This window comes from Podarcis gaigeae (assembly GCF_964106915.1).
Source record: "Podarcis gaigeae genome assembly, chromosome: 9".
In the NCBI taxonomy this organism is placed as follows: domain Eukaryota; kingdom Metazoa; phylum Chordata; class Lepidosauria; order Squamata; family Lacertidae; genus Podarcis; species Podarcis gaigeae.
In genome coordinates this window covers 20,715,782-20,739,296 of record NC_139685.1, presented here as the reverse complement: position 1 = coordinate 20,739,296, position 23,515 = coordinate 20,715,782, and the positions used below count along the sequence as shown (strand labels likewise).

The window sequence follows — 23,515 nt, the reverse complement described above, 5'->3', positions numbered from 1 at the left end:
AGTATTAAGTTGTACTTAGTACGAGTTGGACGTAGCGAGGCTTATATAAATCTCTTTCAACAAAAGTTTTCTTTCTTTCTAAAAGCCAGCTCCCGTGGTGGAATGCCGCTGCCTCCGATTTTAGCTGCAGCAAAGAAAATACTCTGAACGCAGGTAGTGGATAGATCTCACGGACCATAAGGAGATGAACTACAAAGTGAGGCCTGCTCATGGTTTTTGATTGTCACTTTTAAAGTTCTCAGTAGGTTCCTAACAATCGCATAAAATCCACACCTTTTCTTGCTTACTGACACTTTTGTAAGAGCCGGGAGCACAACATTTCGGACCACACAGCTTTCTTCCCCACAGTAAATTCTTTGATATTGGGGTCGCTATATGCAATAGGTCTAGGATGCTTAGAGGTGAGTGCCTGCACATATTGCGCACTCAGTTCAAATGGGATTAAAACAGTGACTGACAACTTCTTTGACAGACGTACCACAAATTAAATCCAAAGTTTAGCATGAGTATGCATTTGGTTTAAGGTATTTGTATGCCACTCTTCATAATATTTAGGCCACAGTCATTGGCACACTTCAAAACAAAACAATAGGCCACTTAAAAGTAACAAATAAATAATAAACAGTACAAACTGAAACGGTGACTGAAGCATAAATAAATTCCAGTGTCTTAAAATATAATGCAGTGGGCACTAGGCGAGTCTCATTCAGGATAAAGTTATGAAACCACAGTGCCACAGATGAGCAAGACTTGTTCGTTGCTGCCTTCTTAGCCTGCGTCCCAGTGGAAGATCTTAGTGCTTGGGTTATTTGTGCATATGTGAAAGACCATATGCTTTGGAATGTTTTGCCTTTTATATACTGAATTAGGCAGCAAGTACCAATGAAATCCGTGACCGGTGAGCTCCCGTTGCTCAGTCCCTGCTCTTGCCAACCTAGCAGTTTGAAAGCACATCAAAGTGCAAGTAGATAAATAGCTACCGCTCCAGCGGGAAGGTAAACAGCGCTTCCGTGCGCTGCTCTGGTTCGCCAGAAGCGGCTTAGTCATGCTTGCCACATGGCCTGGAAGCTGTACGCCGGCTCCCTCGGCCAATAAAGCGAGATGAGCGCCGCAACCCCAGAGTCGGCCACGACTGGACCTAATGGTCAGGGGTCCCTTTACCTTTTACCAATGAAAGGATAGGCAGGCAGAAGTATAGGTCCAAATCTCTCATGAATAGCACCCTCCTGCAAATGAGATGAATTCTCAGAAGCATCACTATGAACTAGCTACACAGCGTGACAATAATACAGAAGGTGTACAGGCCAAAGCCACATACGACAACTGCTTCAACCTTGCATTATGATGGTTGTATGAAAGAAAAAATTGAGGAGTGACGGCACCTGCCTCCCAGAACTCTTTGCTCTCCTGCCTCGGTCACATGACAAGATAATACCAACCCATTCATGGCATCAGGAAACGACTCTAATAAACATTTCAAATGCTTTTAAAGTTACATTGCAGTACAGGCAGCAACCATTTTAGGCATGTCTAATAATAATAATAATAATAATAATAATAATAATAATAATAATAATAATAATTTATATCCTGCCCTCCCCAGCCAAAGCCGGGCTCAGGGCGGCTAACAACAATAAAATAATACAACATTCTAAAATCATTTCATTATAACATTAATTCAAATCAAATTGATGGCAACCATTGGGCTAGAGTTCTGTGAGGATTGCCAGAGGAGGGGGTCAGGCTGTGCCTTGGCCAAAGGCCTGGTGGAACAGCTGTCTTGCAGGCACTGCGGAAAGATGTCAAGTCCCGCAGGGCCCTAGTCTCTTGTGACAGAGCGTTCCACCAGATCGGAGCCACAGCCGAAAAAGCCCTGGCTCTAGTTGAGGTCAGCCTAACCTCTCTGTGGCCTGGGAACTTCAAGATGTTTTTGTTTGAAGACCGTAAGTTCCTCTGTGGGACATACCAGGAGAGGTGGTCCCATAGGTACGAGGGTCCTAGGCCGTATAGGGCTTTAAAGGTTAAAACCAGCACCTTAAACCTTAATTATGTGCACAACTGTGCACGTGTGCATCACACCGAACCTGGAAGTGACCCGGAAACGTCACAAAAACATCACAAAAAGAGGCAGAATGGAGTGTTTGCAGGCTTTCTCAATGGAGTTTCAAATTTACGTGATTTCACTTAAACACGCAATGCCTTGGAACGTAACCCCTGTGTAAATTGTGGTTTGCCTGTATTGCAATGTAATCTTGAATATATCTAAGAGTGAAAATTTGAACATTGTAACCATAGGAGCCAACTCCTAGGGGCCAAGGGGTATTTGCCCCCCACCCGCCAATAAAACATTTGAGGGGGCGGGGGGCCCCAAAGTTGAAGGGCACTGCCATTCAAATTGTGTCTGTGCACTGTGTCATGTGATCCAATTATGCAGGGCAGGGTTTACTTGCCCCCGTTTTATTTAAGTTGGTACCCCTGATTGCAACTGTGCTATCATATTAAAATCTGAAGTGGCATGCCTGTTTCTTCACACCTCCTAGAGAACATACACTCATGAATGGGGTATCTTACTGTAGTGACCCAGCTTCTACCCCAAATTTTAAAAGGTACAGTGGTAGGCTTCAATATGACATGGAGAATAAGGATCTGTCCCCTTTTACAATATAGTTCCACAGGGAAAATCAGCCACATTAATCTTGAATGATTCTTTGTGTCCTTTGGAGACTCCTTAAGAGAAGGATAAATATTGACTTTGAAAATGCTCATGGGGAAAAAATGTCATTTATTAACATAGTTTCTGACTTTATTCTCTGCATCATTTTTCTTCCCTGTCAGAACTGTTGACAAAAATGTCAAGAACTGCAATTGTACAGGATAACACTTAACAGGAGGAAGCGCTTTAGTAATTTGAGATGACTTCTGGATTATCCATCTTGTTCACTTTGCTCTTCTATAAACCCCATATGGAGCAGTGTTGACCATTTTGTAATCCTAACCAGCATGTAATCCTTAGATAATTTGGCATACAGTAAGTTACATGGCTGTAGAAAGCAAGGGCTTGAGAGTTCACAACCACCATATTGGTTATCAGGGTTGGGAAACAGCTAGTCTGCAGGGCACATGCAGCCTGTAAAGGATCGAAACATGGCCTTCAAACCATGAAAAAAAAAATTGGTTTCTAAAACAACTGTTTTTAGTTTATGAGTATGCTCTTTGGAATTACAGTTGTACCTTGGGTTAAGTACTTAATTCGTTCCAGAGGTCCGTTCTTAACCTGAAACTGTTCTTAACCTGAAGCACCACTTTAGCTAATGGGGCCTCCTGCTGCCGCCGCGCCGCCGGAGCATGATTTCTGTTCTCACCCTGAAGCAAAGTTCTTAACGTGAGGTACTATTTCTGGGTTAGCGGACCTGAAGCGTATGTAACCCGAGGTACCACTGTAGTCACTGTCTACATGCTCTGCTTGCCTACAATGAATGAGTCATAGGAGAAGGAGACAACAGAAAGTACAGGAAGAATGTTGTGGTCACAGTAGATACTGTAGTAGTGTTACTGACTCAGTACTCATACTGCACATCACTTCTGGCATTACAGTGATAACTTCTTTGCATGCACCCAAAGCCAGGACATTCCCATGCTCCCAAGTAAATAATGCCTCCTACGGTTGTAGTGGGATAATACACTGTTCTGACCTTTGAGCTCTACTGCAACACCAGCTGTAAAACACAGGATGGCTTATTAATGTACCATTTTATTTATTTTTCAGAAGCACCCACATTTAAAAGATATTCAATTTCCAGGGCTCATCGAATTGGAACCGAACCAACACAGCTAATTTACAGGTAGAATGCAATTGTATTTCTGGCTCCAGATAACCAATAACAAACAACGTGTATTAATAAATTATGTTGTAATCACTTTTTTTTGGTAGGAACATTAACCAATATAACTTTAAAGCATACTGGGGAAGGGAGTAGCATTTTCTAGTACTGATGTCACCAATTAAAACCACAAAGTGCTTGGAATTTGTGTAGCCGTGTGACATTACAAAGCTCAACTCTCCATAAATGGGAAGTTTAAAAAACAACCACCCAGTCATCACTTCACTATGTTGGCATTGGCAGGCCATTCAAGGTGTTGTTTTTCACCTTTACATCTCAAGCCCCCTATATTTAAACATGTCCCCCATAGGAACTAACCCATTCTATTAAGAACAGCTGGAAAAGCCTTTCCCAGGTTGCCTTATGATACACTCCACCCTTGTGGGTGCCAACTATCTGGAATTCCCTTCACAGAGATATTACTCTCTAAAAGAGGCTAAAACCTTCAACGTTTACTGCATACAAATCCAAATACTGTACATTTAAAATCCACCACTACTTCTTCAGAAAAAAAGCAAAATTAAAGAATGTCTTTTAGGTCTTTCTCTTTTTTAAACAAGCGGCATGGAATTCTAACTAACAGAATCATTATAATTTCAACTTAATTCTGCCAATGGAAAGTATTTCTATTTAATTGTACCTCTGGATTCTCCAGCCCCATTTTAGAGTAAGTTAGTCACATTTATTTAAAATATTTTTAGCCCACTCTTCATCAACAAGCGGCCTTAGGATGGGGCACAACGGCACAATATAAAACCACTACAAAACAATATGCCATAATTCAGTATTCTAGGATTCTATCAAAAGGCAGATAATTCACAGTCAAAACAAATAACCAGGTCCATCAGCACTAATACCCCATAGGCCTTCGATTAAGCATTCCTCCTCTACTTGGACTATGCTGCCTCTTTTGTACCTGGGGTTATTGGTTCCACCCTCACAATTTTCTAATTGTTCTGTACTCCAGCTTTCAACTGTCTGGCAAAACTACAATGCTTTGCCATTCCAAAATACAGTGGTACCTAGAGTTACAAACGCCTCAGGTTACAAACGCTTCAGGTTACAAACTCCGCTAACCTGGAAGAGTTACTCCGAGTTGAGAACTTTGCCCCAGGATGAGAACGGAAATTGTGTGCCGGCAGCGCAGCGGCAGGAAGAGGCCCCATTAGCAAAAGCACGCTTCTAGTTAAGAACAGTTTCAGGTTAAGAACAGACCTCCGGAACAAATTAAGTTCATAAGTAGAGGTACCACTGTACAACCGAGCCTTTTATAATGCATGTTTGTAAATGAGTCAAGAACTGCCATGGCGATATATTATACCAAGATGTTGTTTTGACTATTTTTCTTAAAGCTGCCTCAAGCCTATTTTGAGGAGACAGCACAGAAATATGGTGGGGCCTGCCAAATATATGTTGCAATGTGTAGCTCCCTCTGACTGATCCTGTTCCTCCTCATCCTGGAAAAAAGAGATAAGTGGGGTGCCGCAGGGTTCTGTCCTGGGCCTGTTGTTGTTGTTCAACATCTTTATAAAACGATTTGGATGAAGGAATTGAAGGAATGTTCATCAAATTTGCAGGCAACATGGATGCTTTAGCTGAGATTCCTACATTGCAGAGGGTTAGACTAGATCACCCTTGGGGTCCCTTCCAACTCTACAATTCTGATTCTAAAGTGTGGGGAGCCTTTAGCCTTCTGACATTGCTGAACTACAACTTCCAGCCACTGAGTTCCTCACTCCTGCCAGATACCCTGGAAGCTCACAGCTTCTTATCAGCCTCCTGTTGAGTTTTTCTGTTAGTCTGCAAAGTCATATACTTCTGCATATCTAGCATACTCCAACAATGTGCAAACTACTACTTTGTTTTTGGGTGGCCCTGTTCCGTTCCTAAACCAGTAGATACTTGACCACTGAATTCACAATTGGGAGAGAATGATACATCAGTAAACAACAGGTAAAAGAAGACAGTTGGCATAATCACATTTCAAATACTTACTTTTGCAAGAGGTTCATTAGCTGAAGAGGAGACCTGAACTTCTGGCTGGGACAAGAGAGTCAAGTTAAAATGCTGAAGCATATATAACCAATATACAACATCTACATGAAACTGCTAAGTGGTGTCAGCTGGAGTTTTGGAGTACGTTATCAGCAATATGCTGACAACACACAGCTGTTCCTTCTCCTTTACATCTACAGGTGTGGCCATCAGTGGAAATGCTGAAACAATGTCTTTCCTCAACAGTGGACTTTATGAGAGCCAGTAAACTGAAACTCAATCCAGACAAGACTGAGGCACTGTAAGTGGGTGGATCCGTAGACTGGATGTGTAGGAAGTGCCCTGCTCTGAATGGGGTTATACTTCTTCTCTAGTAGCAAGTGTGCAGTTTGGGTGTACTGCTGGATCCATTACTGTCATCTGAGAGTCAAGTGGCTTCCGTCATGCAAAACCCCTGCATCCGCTTTAGCTGGTGGACACGGGTGGCGCTGTGGTCTAAACCAGAGAGCCTAGGGCTTGCTGATCAGAAGGTTGGCGGTTCGAATCCCCATGACAGGGTGAGCTCCCGTTGCTCGGTCCCTGCTCCTGCCAACCTAGCAGTTTGAAAGCACGTCAAAGTGCAAGTAGATAAATAGGTACTGCTCCGGCAGAAAGGTAAATGGCGTTTCCATGCGCTGCTCTGTTTCGCCAGAAGCAGCTTAGTCATGCTGGCAACACGACCCGGAAGCTGTACGCCAACTCCCTCAGCCAGTAAAGTGAGATGAGTGCCGCAACCCCAGAGTCGTCTGTGACTGGACCTAACGGTTACCTAATCTGCACTCATCTGGACAGGGGCAGCCCAACCTCTGTTGTCATGTGTTGTACATTGGGCCAACTTTGATGATGGTTCAGAAACTGCAGGCGGTGCAGCATTTGACAGACTGAGGACAATGCAAGACGGTCTAAGCATAGAAAACCAATTCTGGCAAGACTGTATTGTCTACCAATTAGTTTCCGGGCTCAATTCAAAGGGCTGGTTTTGATTTATAAAGTGTTAGGCGGCTCAGGGTCTCGATACCTCAAGGACCACATATCCCCACATGAAACAATCTGGATCCTGCATTCTGTTTGCCGTCTCCAAACTTTATCCAGAGGTAGCAACACAGGAATAAAACTTTTTCAATGGCTGCTCCCTGCTTATGGAATGCTCTCCACAGGGAGGGGTGCCTGGCACCATTTCTGGCTATTTTCAGGGGAGAGAGAAAAATGTTTCTTTTCAACCTTTAACTTGGAAAGTTTATACACTGCAGCCTCTTTCAATGGGTTCTTATATACGTGTGTGTGTTGCTAGCTTTTACTTTGTTAAAATTTCTGTATTATATTGCAAGTCATTCTTTACATTATGTAAACAAAAGTGACTAATAAGGCCAATAAAGAAATAAAGTGTGAATACAGGCAAAGTCATGTGGAAAATCTGCAAATTTGCATGTTTACTGAATGAAAAACTGAATAATCTATATAAGCCTAAATGATTCAACCTTTAGTTCTAAGTGTTTTTGAATAAAAAGTGATGTCACAAGTAAGTATAGGGGTAGCCAAGTTGGATTTAGGACTAATGTGGAATATTTGGACTGAGCTCCTTTTCCAGTTTAGACTATTGGCCATGCTTACTGTGTTGTGAATTACTACCCCCCCTCCCCCACTTTCTTGAAAACTCATCACAGGCCTATCTTTTATTCTTATTTAGGTATGTGAAACATACAACTGGCAAACACACAATACGATACCTGCAAGACTACTGATTTCATCTTAGCTTCTGCTTATCCAGCTCTAACACAGGAGATTCCTAAATTTAGGAAAACGGAATTCTGAGATGTGTAAAATTATAAACACATGAACACATTTATATTTACTTCTTTTCATAGAATTTATTCTGCTAGCTTTGAGAAGCAAAAGAGCTACTTCTGTAAAAGGGAAACCCCATCTAAATCTATCCAGTCAGCTCACCACCACTGCCCCAAGATAGCATAGCTCATACAGTAGAGCATGAGACTCTTAATCTCAGGGTTGTGGATTCCAGCCCCACATGGGGCAAAAGATTCCTGGATTGCTGCTGGCTGGACTGGTGGCCCTCACAGTCCCTCCCAACTCTACAATTCCTATGATTTCACCAGCACTGTTCACACACTTTCAACTCTGAACTTTATAGTCATATACTGTAGCTTAGAAACGTTATCAAAAAAGGAAAGCTGAGATTTTCTAGATGCTATATTGAACTGAATGCCCAGTACAAAAATATGTTATTTCATGGTGCGGAAGACCTGGTGGCAGCCATAACATGGAAATCTGCCACTCCAGAATCTCAGGAAGTGGTCTTTCATATCCTGTGCAAACTGGGATCTTTCCAACTGGTGATGCCAGAGACCAAACCTGGTATGTTCTGTGTGCAAAGTATATAACTCTGCTCCCCTCTCATTCATATCAAGAAATGGCAAGTGATTCTGAAGGCCTTACCCCACACTGAAATTGTGCCTGCTTTTCTCATCTTCCACTCAGCTGAACATCCAAAACATTAAAGGAGCAACTCTCTTTCAAATGAAGGTACATTTACACATAAACAAAGACAAATGTTTTAATACAAGTGCTGAAGTAGCGAAAACCTTTTAGCTTTCCAGTTATTTGTGTTGAGAAGCTAACAAATCTCATCAACATTCAAACCAAGAGAATGCTGATTTACTAACACACTTAATACATAGTAAGACTCAAACAGGTATCAGTTTTCACACTATTTATCTACATTGACAGACGGATTTTCTCTTTTTTGTTATAACAGTACAAAAATAAATGACTCATGCTAAAATATCCTAAAAGTGAAATCTGACAACCTAAGGTGATATTAGTATCAATTATTCATGTGGCTAGGAAGTAAGCTACTGACCAAGTTGGAATTCTTAAAATGTACAATTGCAGGATGGATTTCTTCAAGTTACTTTCTTAAATCAATGGAAAAACAAAAATAACTGTACTCTTTAGTAAATATAACAAGTCCAAAGTTACAATATTTTGTGGTTTTTCCTTTCCAAAGAACATTTTAGAATCTGCCAGCATACATCTGATCAAAATATCCCTTAACAGTAGATATATTTATCTTATGTGTAATCGTCATAAGTAGATAAGACCCACTGCTGGAAATATGTGAAAATATCAATTTCAGATTATTTGAAGGTATCCAAAAGGCATTCCTACCAGACTTCACCTGGGATGTTTGCCCAAGATTCGGGGCTTGGATTTAGGTAATTCTTACAAAGACCAAATTTAGACAGGAAATTAATAATCAGTAATATTTATTTAGCATTTTAAGCACTAGCAAGCAAGTCAGAAGAACTTGCACTCCCTCATTTGATGTGACAATAGTCACTATATAATTAAATACAAAAGTAGTTCAGGAGTAAAGTTTATTCTTCACTTTTGAAGGGGTGAAAGCAGGGATGTCAATTTGTAAACGGAAACAATGAACAGGTTAGCTGGGACATTTGCTACTTGATTTGATATTTAAATTCCAGCTCTGAGAGCATCTGCTTAAGACAACATTTCATATTTTTCTATGTATCTGCACACCTGAACTAATAATGAACTTGCCACATGTACATACACTGTTTTCTAAATTGTGAATGCCACTTTACACACAGCAAACACAGCTACAAATTTATTTGATGTAAATTTTCTTCGAGAAAGCTACATTTCAGAGGGAGAACAATATCCTTGAATACTATTTTCTTTTTACTAGCAAAAAACAAAACAAAACAGAACTTGAAATAAAAGGTAAATAAAATTGACAACTAGCATATGACCAGTTTTGCAAGAGGCCCTGGAGAAAAATCTGACAACTTCCCTTTAGAAATATGTTATTCAACAAAAATGTATCTTGGAGGTACAGAACACCCGTATTGTATTTTAAAAGATACGTTTGACAAAGTATGACTAGGACTGCTCAGCATCAAGAACGGTTTAATGGTTTATTCTGAAGACCCACAATAATATAGCTAAAATGAAAACATTAAAACATTGTCTTCTATTCAAATAACAGCATGATTCACAACCCAGTCCGTGCATATGATCTGAACGAAACAAGGGTGCTTTTTCATGCAAGACTGCGCTGTAGTGTGCATGTGTGCTATAGGAACTACATCTTAAGGGATCAGAGTTTCAAGCATCCTCCAACAGATGGTAGGCATGGTCATCTGTGACAGTATCAAACCATCCATTTCCTGCTTCCATCTGCCAAGAGGTTAAAAATGACTACATAAACCAAGTGCTCATCTGGTGCACACGTGGAACAAAACAAATGGATGTAGACAAGAATGGTACTCGGTGGTTCTCAAATTAGACTTTAAAAATATAATCTGGCACAATTGCTTAGCATAGTTCAACCAACTATACTGTAGAACTTTCAATCGAGTCACCTCAGTATTTTAAATTGATTTGGGAGCAAAGTATAGGATCTGGGGTTGGTTCTAGCTTTCTCTAAATGAACAGGAAAATTATAACGAACTACAGGCAGCAACCACATCAGGTGCGTCCGATATATGCACAACCATATTGTGCCAATCCCGAACTGACCCAAAAACATCACAAAAAGGGTTCAACAGGATGGGGCGGCCTTACGTGGGCCCCGCTGACGTGCCAATCAGTCGCTACCTATACAACTGAACATTAAATCCTAATTTATATCAGTTAGCTTTCTATAATCATATTGAGGTGCTTTGAAATGGAATAGTTTAGTCATTGTAGGCTATGAACCACGCAAGCATTACGACAGCAGCTCCACATACTGGCAATACAATCATGTTCTTATATTTTTGCCATGAAGATAGTTCAACTTCAACCTCGTCCTTTTTTCTCTTGTTCTTCCGACGACCTTTAAGCCTGTTCTCAAAAGCCTCCAGCTCAGCCTGGATAGGAGGAAAGCAGAAAGTTTTAAAAATAAATGTGGTAAAAGGGTTGGGGGGGTGTCATCTTTTTTCAACTGTCTTAAAATAGTGCATATTAAAACTTTATGTGCATGGTACAATAGTACTGTAACTAGAATTTTGTGAGCTCATCATTCTGCATTCAGTTGCCTTCATTGAAATTTAAGCAGCCCAAACTAGGTACATGTAGGATTACAGTCCTAGGGTTTTCTGCACTTTAAGAGAAGCCTAAGTTGGTGGGTACCTGTTGTCTTCGTTTTTCCTCTTCAAGGGCAGCTCTGGCCTCGGCCTCTTTAATCTGTGTGAATATAAAAATAATGCTTAGCACATAATAAGCTACAACTTACTAATTGCCAGGGGCACCAACTATAGGGGTGCCTGAGCACCCAGAAAAACATTGTTGTGGGTTCTCAGCACCCAAACACAGGGCCCCTGATGCAACTCATCAGACCTTGGAACCTGACTTCCAGTGCCAAGAAGTTATGTTCTGAGGCAGGGGGTGCACATGAGGTCATGCCACAACATGACGTCATGAGGTCACACGCACTAGGCACCCAAATTTGCTCCCCTGTTAATTGCCGGAAGCATCATTACACTTTTGTTCATTTATTTCGTTATTCTTACACTGCCTTTCAAGGCCTTGGCCCTCTTAAGGCTGTTCACAATTAAAATCGTAAAAGCAATTTAAAACTTAGGATTCAACGCTATGAAACGATCCCACACAACACCACGGATCAAATATAGGACAGCATCTGAATTCAAATAAAGGCAGTGTGGAACAGGCAAATACTTACGATGTGGTTGAACACATCCAAAGGCGGCCCAGCTGCACATCTCTGAAGGGAACTCCAAAGTGATAGGACTGCCATTAAAAAAAGCCCCCTCTCTTGTACCTGTTATTTATATGAACTGGAACATATGCTATTCCCTGTGGTTCATGTGAATATATGAGATGTCCCTATACTGAGACTTGCATTGTGTAGTCCACAAACAGCTCCTCAAAGGTGCATGTGGAGGTTTTCCCCAGTCACGCTACTTGAGATCCCGAATATTCTGAAGCATGTTGTTACCATTATATTATGGACTCTTATTCCTTCAAGAACTCATTGTGGTGCGCTTGATGGAATTTTGAGTCATGAGCTTTTGTAAGGAACAGAGGCCAGCTGACCAGGAACCTCATTAAGTGGCCAGGAGAAAGTCACCAAGCTCTGAACTACTTTGAGACAGACACTGTAAAGCAGTTAGGTGTGTGGTTTTTTTTTAATAAAAAAAATGCACAGTATTATAAGTGGTGTATGGTATTTTGTCTATTTCTGTTCCATAAAATCTATGCACCGCTTGATTAAAAAACAAACAAACCTCAAAGTGGTTCACAAAAAGATAAAACAAGAACATCGGGGGGGGGGGGATTCCAATACTTTGAAACATGCAAAATGTTAAAATACCAAAAAAAAAATTAAAATTCACCTCAACTTTCTAAGCATCTGGGTAGGCTTACAAGAATTGTTTCCAGCAGGAGCTGAATACAGTACGGTGAAGACACCTTTAAATTAAATAGCTTAAATTAAACTACACAGTATTTTAAATGGTGGGCATGTTATTTTACACAACTGAAAATTCCCTGCCCAGCTTCACAGACACAATAATATTTAGAGACTTGTTGCCTCCCCTTATACATCCCAAACCAATCATCAAGATCTTCAGGATACAATCAGTGAAATATCACATAATGACATCAAGGAAGTGGGCCATCTCAGTGGTATAACCCAGCCTCTGAAACACCTTTCCATGTGCAGTTTTTGGGAGGGGGCAACGGTACTTCCCTTCCCATGCCCCTTTTTACGCAGGATTTCCCTGGAGATTTACCACACTCTCTTGTTTTTGCTAGTGTGCAGAAACTTTTCCATTGCTTTATTTTGTGGTAAGTACTCATATTTTGGTTTTTAACATCTTTTGTAAACCACTTAGGAACCACATATATTGAGCAGTTCAACATTAACAGTAGTAAATAAAGAGAAAACATCTGCCCGTCCTCTGGCAAGGAAGCTCGTTTAGTGGTCAATTATATATTGTATTTCAAGAACCATATACTTCACACAGGAACTGAAAGCGCCTTTGGGTTTCAGTAATTCCAACTTAACTGAACAGAAGCAAACTGTACACAAGCAGAAACAAGAGCACAATTGTGTGCTATAAAAAGCCATGAATAGTACAGTGGTACCTTGGTTTAAGAACAGCTTAGCTTATGAACAACTTGGATGAAGAACGCTGCAAACCCAGAAGTAGGTGTTTTGGTTTGTGAACTTTGCCTTGGAATAAGAACATGTTTCGCTTCCTGTTGAGTGTGTTCCATTTGTAAATTGAGTCCCCCGCTGCTATGGGAAAGCACGCCTTGGTTTAAGAACGGACCTCTGGAATGGATTAAGTTCGTAAACCAAGGTACCACTGTATTGACTTCCAAAACTTTCCCTCACATTCTCCTTGTGTCTCATCGTTCTCCTTCATTACATACCTTTAGGCATCAGACAAAAATGTTTCTCTATCACCATGCCTTGGGCTGATTAACATTCTATGGCCTTTATGAAGTGTTTGTGGGAGTGGGGTATAATTGTTTTGCTTTGTTTTATTATGCATTTTGAGTTCTCATTTTGTCTTTTTAAGTTGTGAACCACCCTATATTGTTCAGATGAAGAGTGGTAAAAAAAATTAATTCATCATCATTGTCATATTTGTCGCCCTCTTTCCAAACCAAACTAATGCTATGCTTGCAGACAAATTGAAACATTTCCTTTCTCACATTCCAACTCTTTTCCATCTACAAAATACTGACAGTCTCCCGTCATACACCTGTAGTAGGACTCCCCTCCATTCATGCATAATTTGCATTTTTACAGTTTTGCCCTCACCCATGCTCAGGTAGCCAAAATTATACATGTGACTTTTTGCCCAGTCTTTTTTAGTTAGCCAATGGCCATCAACTGGGCATAATAAATTGTTCAAAAACATGATAAAAAAACTATACACCGAGCTTTCTACACTACACCAATACTAACAAACAATAGCACATTACACAAAGGAAAGGAAATGCTACAAATATTTGTAGTTTAACTCTGTACTTTTAACTCAGACTTAGCCTCCAGCTTCCCCCCCATCCTCTTTCTTTCATCCCCATATTCATCACATTGGCAGTCAACCATGTGAGATTTGGCCCATTACTTTTTAATAGAAAGGACTGCAGCTAGGAAGCTGGCTAAATAAAATACGATTTGATGGGTCTGGGTTGTCAGTAGGAAGACCAATATATCTTATTCTCCCCAGTCTTTTTTTGTATCTCAGCCACTTTACTATACATACATTTCTATCTTGGATAGCTATACAGAACTGCACTTCAGCACTCTGGCTGTCCACACTGATACCAGTGCTCCTCCAAGTCAACTGCCCTCTGAATCGTCATGATCTAACTGCAGAAGGAAAGGTATTCATTCCTGTTAAGGGAATCACTTTTTTACACTTTGGATAATTAAGTTTTGTTACGCATGTGGAAGAGAACTTTCAACATCTAGTCTTGAGTAGAGGGGAGATACCGTAAATTTCGCTCTATAACACGCAGATTTTTTCTCCTAAAAAGTAAGGGGAGATGTCTGTGCGTGTTATTGAGCGAATGTGTGGTCCCTGGAGCTGACTCGCCGGAGCGCAGGGGCAAAAATAGACAAAAATCAGGCAAAAATAAGATCGGGCGGGCGGGCGGAGGGAAGGCAGAAGCTGCTGCTTTCCTGCATTCTGCCTCAAGGTCTTACTGCCCACCCGCTTCTGTTGCTGCGTTTGCTCAAACTCAACAAAGAGCAGGGAATCCCCTGCCCTGCTGGCAAGCAGAGGGTTAAGGAAAGGATCAAGTCCTTCCTTCTAATTCTGTCCTAGTCACACTGCGTGCAGGCTCCAGCCCACCACCTCCTCCTCTCCGTGCTCTAGGGACTCGCAGGCAGCCGAAAAACATGCAGGTCAGGGGGAGAGAGAGAGGGGGGGGCTGGCTTGGGGGGGGACTTTTGCCTTCCTTTCCTCCCCCCCACCCTGTTAAACTCCTCCCCTGCATTCTTAGCCAGCTGCTTCTCCGCACACCCCTCTTGTGCTTCTTGTCCCTTCTGTATTTTTCCTTCCCTCCCCATTTAAAACGTGGTGACAAAGCACGGATCCACATGGATCCTCAGGATTTTTGCATTGGGTCACCCCAAATTCACCATCAGATCACATTACATGTCCATGGCTACAGTCTGTACCAAAAAAATCACGCACCCACTGTTGCCTGGGGCTGCAATGGTGCAAAAACGTGGTTACAAAGCATGGATCCACAGGATCTTTGTACTGGGTCACCCCAAATTCACCATCAGATCACATAGCATGTCCATGGCTATATCTTGCACCAAAAAAATCACGCACCCACTGTTGCCTAGGGTCACAGTGGTGCAAAAACGTGGTTACAAAGCACGGATCCACATGGATCCTCAGGATTTTTGCATTGGGTCACCCCAAATTCACCATCAGATCACATAGCATGTCCATGGCTACATCTTGCACCAAAAAAATCACGCACCCACTGTTGCCTAGGGTCACAGTGGTGCAAAAACGTGGTTACAAAGCATGGATCCACATGGATCCTCAGGATTTTTGCATTGGGCTACTCCAAAATCACTGTCAGATCACCTGTCTGTGGCCACAGCATGAACCACAAAAATCATACATCCACTGTTTCATTTAGAATATTTTTTTTCTTGTTTTCCTCCTCTAAAAACTATGTGCATGTTATGGTCTGGTGTGTGTTATAGAGCGAAAAATACAGTATGTTATATGTACATTAATATCCGCAAACAATTCGTGGAAATCTAAATCCAGAATACATTGCCTCACCAGATCTATGGCTTTCTTTTCCCTTTGCATTACCAAAAAGTCAGGTGGAAATCTTATTACATTCTTTGCATATTATGTTTTATCTGTGTTGCACATGCTCTTATCTGTGTAAGCACATGTGGCTTTCGGCCCAATGCCTCCTGAAGATGCCAATTCTTCCATCCCTTAACAGAGTTCCTTACTTTAATGTGTAATTTTTTATGTTTTTATGTATGTTTGAAGCTACCTGGAGTGGCTGGGGCAACCCAGTCAGATGGGCGGGGTATAACAACAACAACAAAAACAACAACAACAACAACAACAGGATGCAAAATTGGCATCAGAAATGGCAATTTTCAAAAGTGGTGAAACATGTCAACTTCCCAGGACACCCTGTAAATGACCTTTGACTAGTTATCCTGGGTCAAGGAACTAAAAGGGACATGGCAATATGAAACAACTTAATTATAACACACTACATGGTTCAATGCGATCACTTCTGGACTGAACACAGACAAAAATATTTTGGCACACTAAGTGTATTTGCTTACTGATGACAGGATGTCTGTGTTTATCAGCAGCTGCTTTGTGAATTTCCACTGTTAATTATAAAACCTTCGTTGTCTACCCTTTTCTGCATGTTGTTTCTAGTTGACCCCGCTGTTTGCAACCCCTCTCCCCAACTCAGGATAACACCATGTATCTAATGAAGTGGACTGCGGTCCGCTTATGCCAAAACAAATTTCATTAAAGTGCCACAAAACTCCTTGTTCTTTTTGATGCAACTTGCTCTCATATCCAGCCAAGTAGTCATCAAGTGGTAAGAGATCAAGAGAAGCATGTGCGCACACATGAGCATTAAACTACTTATCAGATTTTTGGAACTTTAAATAGATGTATTCATTACACTATCCTAACTTCAAATTAGCAAACTGGACAAGGCAGGGCAACTCATTTCATGCCCCCTAGGCCCCAACTGAATGAATGTGTACCTTCTTCAAGAAGCATTCCAAACTGGGGGAGAAAGGTAGGAAGCAAGAGACATAAGCAACATTATTCTAATACAGCACGTGTAGAGGCTCATAGTATTAACAGTTTATCATAAACAGCAAGGCAATATGACAAACTTTCCACAATACATAAAGAGCAACATTTAACATGTAACAGCTGTTGAACAGGGAACATCGGATTTAATTGCATTCTATTTCTTGCACAATAATTTTAGAAAATAACTCTGCATGAGCCTCTTGAAGCAGTGAGGATATATTGCAACCACAAAAGGAAAATTACCTCAGAAGCTTTCCGTTTCATTTCCTTGCACACAGTGTCACATTCTAACGTAACTAGGTCTCCTCGAACCTTACTGCACGGCAGCTCCTAGAAGACAGGTCCAAACAAAATATATTATTTTTCTTCATTAGCCTGATCGCAAAACACACATGCCTAAACAGTTTCCTATATAACCGAAGAATCCTTCTCCTGCCATTTAGCTTGCAAACCATTTTCTTCCCGTAGTAAATGAATTACAAATAAAAACACTCACCACGAGATACGTTCAAACCATAACCAACATTTATATGACAAGTGTTTTGTAAATACGACATACGCTCTACTTTTGGAGGTGGACAAATGAATAACTTAAAAATAAGCTCAGGTGGTGGGAAGTTACTGCCCCCCAGATGTTAAGGGAACAAGGCAACTATACCTTAAAAGAAGTGGAAGAGGAGGGCAAACGTAGAAGCAATAAAGGTAAAGGTAAAGGACCCCTGGACGGTTGAGTCCAGTCAAAGGCGACTATGGGGTTGCAGCGCTCATCTCACTTTCAGGCTGAGGGAGCTGGCGTTTTTCCACAGCCAGCTTTCTAGGTCCTGTGGCCAGCATGACTAAACCACTTCTGGCGCAATGGGACACTGTGACAGAAGCCAGAGCACACGGAAACACTGTTTACCTTCCCGCTGCAGCAGTACCTATTTATTCATTTGTATTGGTATGCTTTCAAACTACTAGGTTGGCAGAAGCTGGGACAGAGCAGCAGGAGCTCACCCCGTCACATGGATTCAAACTGGCGACCTTACGTTTGGCAAGCCCAAGGGCCTCAGTGGTTTAGACCAAAGCGCCACCCGCGTCCCTGGATGCAGTATAGTAAGAGCCCAAAGAACACAACAAAAAATTACTTTCATGTGTGAAGTCATTTCTTGAAGTAGCACAGACACTAAACCTTGATGTTCTTGCACAAAACAACAACAAACCAGTTAAAGGACTGGTTTGTACGTTTCCTTCTTGGAATGAATTGAACCAGTATACAGTTAAATTATAAACCTACAGGAATATTTACCACAGTTAAGATGTAGCTAGGATACATCTTATGTTGCTTTTTAATAGTCTCTGCATTCATGAGAACACACTACATTAAGAAAAAGCCCTACTATAAGTACTATCTCATCAATTTTGATACCCAAAATAGGACTTAAGGGGTGGGGGGGGGAGTGCCAAGGAATCTTTTCTCTCTGTCACAAGACTTTAACGCTTTAGGTTACGAATTACATAAATCAGATGGTTATAAAATTCAGCACAATCCTACATTTCATTGAGATTTGAATAGCTGCTTTTCTTTCAATAATAAATGAAATTAGTTAAGCATCTGATATCTAGTTCAGATTGTTTTAGATGGAAATTTGTAAGCCGCCCTGTGAGTCTGCTGGGTAGGAAAGCAAAGGTAAAGTAGATTTTTCCAAAATGTACTTCTCACCACTGAACATTTAATACATGGTAACTGACTATTCACATAACACAAAGCAACAGCCCACTTGTCTTTCTAACCAAGCAGAGTTTGCTGAAGTGCTAATGACCAATGAGCTTTCTCTTCATTGCTGCCTGGCTTCAGAACAGACTTGCTCATTTTTTAAACCACATTTCTCCCGACGTCCAAATTGGGAAACTTGGACTTTAATCAGGAAGCCTGGTCTAAATTTGGGCATGAAGGGAGTGCTTGAGCTCGTCTTCATGATTTCTTGGACTGGGGAATTTACATCCAAAAAATACATTTTTCAAGGCATGTATTCACAGTTTAACCTTGAGAACCTAGTGAAAGCAATAATTGTACTACAAAGACTAAGAGGTTAAAGGTTTCCCTATTGATTTATTTTTTAGATTTTCTTTTTTTTGTATGTCATGTGGGTGCTCCTTCTTTGAATAAGAAACTCTTCTCCTCACATACTGAAATTACACAACTCTTTGCTTCACAACTCCAGCCACGTATATGCTTTTCTCACTGAAGTGGATAAGCAAGCCAAATTCAGAATATTCCATTAGCCTTGTTACAAACACTAATAAAGAGATTAATACTCTTTTGTGGGTGAGAAGCTTGGACTAGTGTCTTTGTTAGGTGTCTCACCCTCACAAATGCAATTTCACCTTCTTTGTCTCTCCCCTTTCCTTGGTAACACCGGTCTAAAATGCCCACATCTCTTTGTGTTGATCCAGCCAGTGTTCAACACTTCTGTGTCGCATTGATTTCAGTGGCGAAGCTAAACTTAAATTCTCCAACACTGAAATGGACTAACATTTTGTGTTCTTTATAGTGCATTAACCAAACAGCTGATTTCTTAAGATGACTTTCCAGCATTTCCTAAATGAGCATTATATTTGATAGAAGGTGCTGCAATTAACACAAAACGTTTTACGGACTCGCTCTAATCAGATATGCATAAAAAAAAGATAGAAGAAAATGAAAGCAGACATATATGAGAGAGAGAGAGAGAGAGAGAGAGAGAGAGAGAGAGAGAGAGAGAGATGGGTCCCATGTTGCAGGCATGGATTATGTGAGCATCTCAGATCCCAAAAGATGACGTTATACACTATTTGTTTGTTACATTTATAAATTGCGTTTCCTCAAAAAGCCAGACACTACTTGTGCCAAGCAATTCTTCTTTTTCAGAAAAGTGTTATTAAGAATGAAACTTATTGCTTTCTGGCAAAAAAATTAATAATGTCATGTAAGAGGAAGTCATTTGTCCATTATACTGTCTGCTTCAGGGGTGATGATGACACCACAGTTGCACTGAGACTACGAGAAAGTCTTCTGTAAAATGCATTAGGGATTCACAAGTTTAACAACTGTTCTTGGTCCAGTTTTTTATGTAATTAAATATGCTTTTTTCTGATTCTGGCCAGGAAAATGTATTTCCTTTTCTTACTCTGGACTAGCCATACTTGAGCTAAACTATACCATATATTTCCCAGGATAATGCTGAAGTCTGAACACATTTATTTCAATTAACTGTGTGATGATTTCTTTTAAGGCTATGATATCTAAGCAACCATCTTCACTCTAAAATCCCCTTGTGTTATAAAGGTAGAAATTCCATAGTATTTGCCCCATTTCAGAATTATATTTGCATCACTGCAGTTCATGGGAATTTTGGAATTCACATTAGAGAAAATTTTTATTTATCCATTTTTCAGAGACGATTTATCAAGGAGGCTCACATTAAATGTTAAATGATTTTTAAATAATTTCAAAAACTAGCAAAGGTTATATGGAACTAGCACCCACTGTTATAGCTTAGGCGTCAGGTAAAGACATTTTTATTTTCTCAGATATTTAAAAAACTGGAAGGATGTTGTGTCTTAAACACCAGAAAGTTTTCATTCTGCCATTTAACTGATACACAATTTGCGCCCTCAGTTTATTGATTTTAATAGTTTTATCCTATATAACTTACTGCTTTAACACATACCACAAATCCATCCTGGGTCAGATATTATGAAGAGTGGTATAACAATACCATATTTTTTTTAAAAAAATTGAATAAAAATATCAAGCAAATATTTTAATAGAAAAGTACAGATTTCAGAAGAGTATGAAATTACCTTTTTGAGTCTCTTGCAAGGACACCTGACTTTAACCTTCTGGTTGCAATTCTGAGGACAGTCAGAAGAATGACAGATCTCTTTACATCGATGACCACAGGACAACTATAACATGGGGTGGTGGAAAGAAAATGATACTCTGAAATGGAGCACCAGTACGACTCTTGAGTGGCATTTCAAGACTGCTAAATAAATGCTTCGTTACTGTTGATTGCATTTGCTCCTTACATATTTATTCTGCTCCTAATCCTTGAAGATTTTGGAAGCTATGATGCAAAGATATCTTCTATACAATTAATGCAACAATTACATTCCTGTCTTATCATTTGTCATGCTTTATCTAGCATGACCGCTGTTCAGAATGTAGTTGCTCAAATGTTGCAAACGTCTACTGGATTCCAATATCAAAGATAAGCAATCCAGCTCCCAGTTCTGCACCCACCTCAAACACGTCTAACCTATGCAGTTGTACCTTGGAAGTGAAACGGAATCCTTTCCTGAAGCCCGTTTGACTTCCAAAACGTTTGGAAACCAAAGCACGGCTTCTGATTGGCTGCAGGAAGCCCTTGGTGTCTCCCCACACCATGGCATGATTCAGGAGTTCCTGAATTCAGTGAGAAGGACCGAAAGGGCTTCTAATGTTCCTTAAACCTACACATGTTCGCCCCAAATGCCTGAACATGGCCATTCTGGGAGGATTCCGATAAAACATCCATTATTTCCCGTATCCTTTTTTCAAAAACTGAAGTAACAAGTTTCACTTTCAGATACTTTTTAAAGAGTATTTTTTAAAAACAAACAAACTCAGAAGCAAGGACCTAAACTCTGCATTGAAGTTCATGATTTATAGAGATACTTTTGTTTCCAGTAGGTTGGGGGGATTTTTTTTTATCTGGAGAACCTCATTTTTAATGTGAATTTGCTTCTGCAGACTGCTCTTGGGGGGGGGGGGAAATGTCACAGGGGCCATAATTGTTTTAATATTTAGGATGTCTGTTTTTGACATTTTCAGTTTGCTAGTAAATGTATTTTTATGTTAATAAATCAAGAAGACTACTTGCATTATACAATACATGATATAACCAAATGCATAACCAGATGGGGGTATATAAATGCTTTCAAGTTCAAATTTATGTTTAGGTATTAGCATCTGCACATTTGTTCAACAAGTTTTTAATACAGTGATTTTCGCTTCCGTGGGCCGATTCAAACATGGTGCTGAGCATATATGCAATAGTCTGGTGGACACAGTGGAGCATGTGTGAACATGTTCCCACACAGTTCATTTAAAGCTGGACAGACTCCTCCTGCACTGAGAGATAAAGTGGGTAGCCAACAGGGATTATGGGATATCATCCCCAATGTGGCTTGCCTTGTACTTAAGTTAGTATCTTTTCGTCACCACATAAAGAAAGACCTTTCTATTCTCCTAGGATTTTTAAACCATCCATGACTTCTTGGGAGCAATTAATTTGAGCTGAGTTGCATGAGTAAAAGTAATAATAATTTATTATTTATACCCCACCCACCTGGCTGGCTTTCCCCAGCCACTCTGGGTGGCTCCCAACAGAAAATTAAAAGCACAATAAAACATCAAACATTAAAAACTTCCCTAAACAGGGCTGTCTTCAGATGTCTTCTAAAAGTCAGATAGTTGTTTATTTCCTTGATATCTGATGGGAGGGTGTTCCACAGGGTGGGTGCCACTACTGAGAAGGCCCTCTGCCTGGTTCCCTGTAACCTCACTTCTTGCAGGGAGGGAACCATCAGAAGGCCCTCGGCGCTGGACCTCAGTATTATATTATATTAAATTAATTGTATTATTTATATTATTAATATGCTGCCACTCTGGGCAGCTTCCAGCAAAATATAAAAACAAAATAAACCAGTAAACATCAAGCATCATTCTCAAATATTTCACCATGACTTTCTAAGTGAGCAGTGGTTTTTGTGTGTGGTTTTTTTAAAAAAAATGTAATGCTAACATTTTCTTATAGGAAGCTTTAATTCACATTGTTTGGAACTTAAGCATAAAATAATATGACTCAAATCACATGCCACATTCTGCCCGTCAAAACAATATTCTATTCACTGCTCAAGAAACAAGCATTTCTCTGACATACTGTGTGCCTTATACAGTATATTTTTATAGCTTTACATCAAAGTGATAAAAAGCAAATTAAATACTATGAAAGAGCTCAATGTCTAATAACTTAGCAGTAGGCTGGTTCAGATGCCACACTAAACCATAGCTCAACAATATGACCATGAGCCGAGGCTACCATGAGGCTTACACATCCCCCACATTTGTATTTGATCCATCTGATGATTGGGGAGAGGGTAATTTGGTTTTCCATGAGGGTGTTGAGGTTTAAACCTCTCTGTCTACCCTATCCCTGAATGCAGACAAACAATCCAACTTCAAACAATAGTTTATGAAGATACTTGCTTTTTTACTAACCACAGTTAAGAATAAACACAGTTTAGGGTTCAGACAACGCATTAAAAATGTGGTTAATCTAAAATGCAAGCTTCAAATCTCTTTGCAGCCACAACAGAAGGAGTAGAGAGTAAAATGCAAACATGGAGAGGGACTAGGCTGATTCTCATAACACTGGAACACAACTACTGCCTATTTCTATTTAATAATTTATACGCTGCATTTTAGGGTGCAATTGCCCATTTAAGGTGATGGGACAAAATGTCATAAAATGCAAAATACTTACAAAACATAATACCATCTAATTAAATTTACATTACACTGCCTTGAATTCCATAATAGCAAAATGTCAGCATTAGTTGCTGTTTCTATAAACTTTCTGTTAGAGGACACTGAAAGTTTTGCCTCTGGCAGCATCAAAGTTTGCTTGAACCCTAAAGCGAAAAGGAGAGGGACACTAAAAAGGTATCACTTGCACCAGACAGTGAAAGCTCCTT

At 40.3% G+C, this 23,515-nt stretch overlaps 1 protein-coding gene and 2 long non-coding RNA genes across 8 annotated transcripts in view; 1 reads left to right on the top strand and 2 right to left on the bottom strand.

Moving 5' to 3' along the window:
- The first annotated feature begins 89 nt into the window (after positions 1 to 89).
- Positions 90 to 6,643, top strand: LOC310852194. Its single transcript, XR_014568026.1, has 3 exons — positions 90 to 241; positions 3,767 to 3,842; positions 6,077 to 6,643. It is a non-coding gene; the product is annotated as an uncharacterized lncRNA (long non-coding RNA).
- Positions 6,644 to 8,473: 1,830 nt separating this feature from the next.
- The window catches only part of NFXL1 (nuclear transcription factor, X-box binding like 1), an 83,081-nt gene continuing 68,039 nt past the window's right edge, over positions 8,474 to 23,515 (bottom strand). For all 6 annotated transcript variants that reach the window (XM_083754894.1, XM_083754893.1, XM_083754891.1 and 3 more), the window contains 4 exons: positions 20,579 to 20,683; positions 16,997 to 17,083; positions 11,070 to 11,123; positions 8,474 to 10,807 (listed from right to left, as the gene is read on the bottom strand). In XM_083754894.1, the coding sequence (XP_083611020.1) occupies positions 10,634 to 10,807; positions 11,070 to 11,123; positions 16,997 to 17,083; positions 20,579 to 20,683 (420 nt within the window). In that variant the 3' untranslated portion in view covers positions 8,474 to 10,633. The remainder of the gene's footprint in view (positions 10,808 to 11,069; positions 11,124 to 16,996; positions 17,084 to 20,578; positions 20,684 to 23,515) is intronic.
- LOC310852188 lies at positions 12,096 to 16,981 on the bottom strand. Its single transcript, XR_014568020.1, has 2 exons — positions 15,674 to 16,981; positions 12,096 to 14,420 (listed from the first exon to the last, which is right to left on the bottom strand). It is a non-coding gene; the product is annotated as an uncharacterized lncRNA (long non-coding RNA).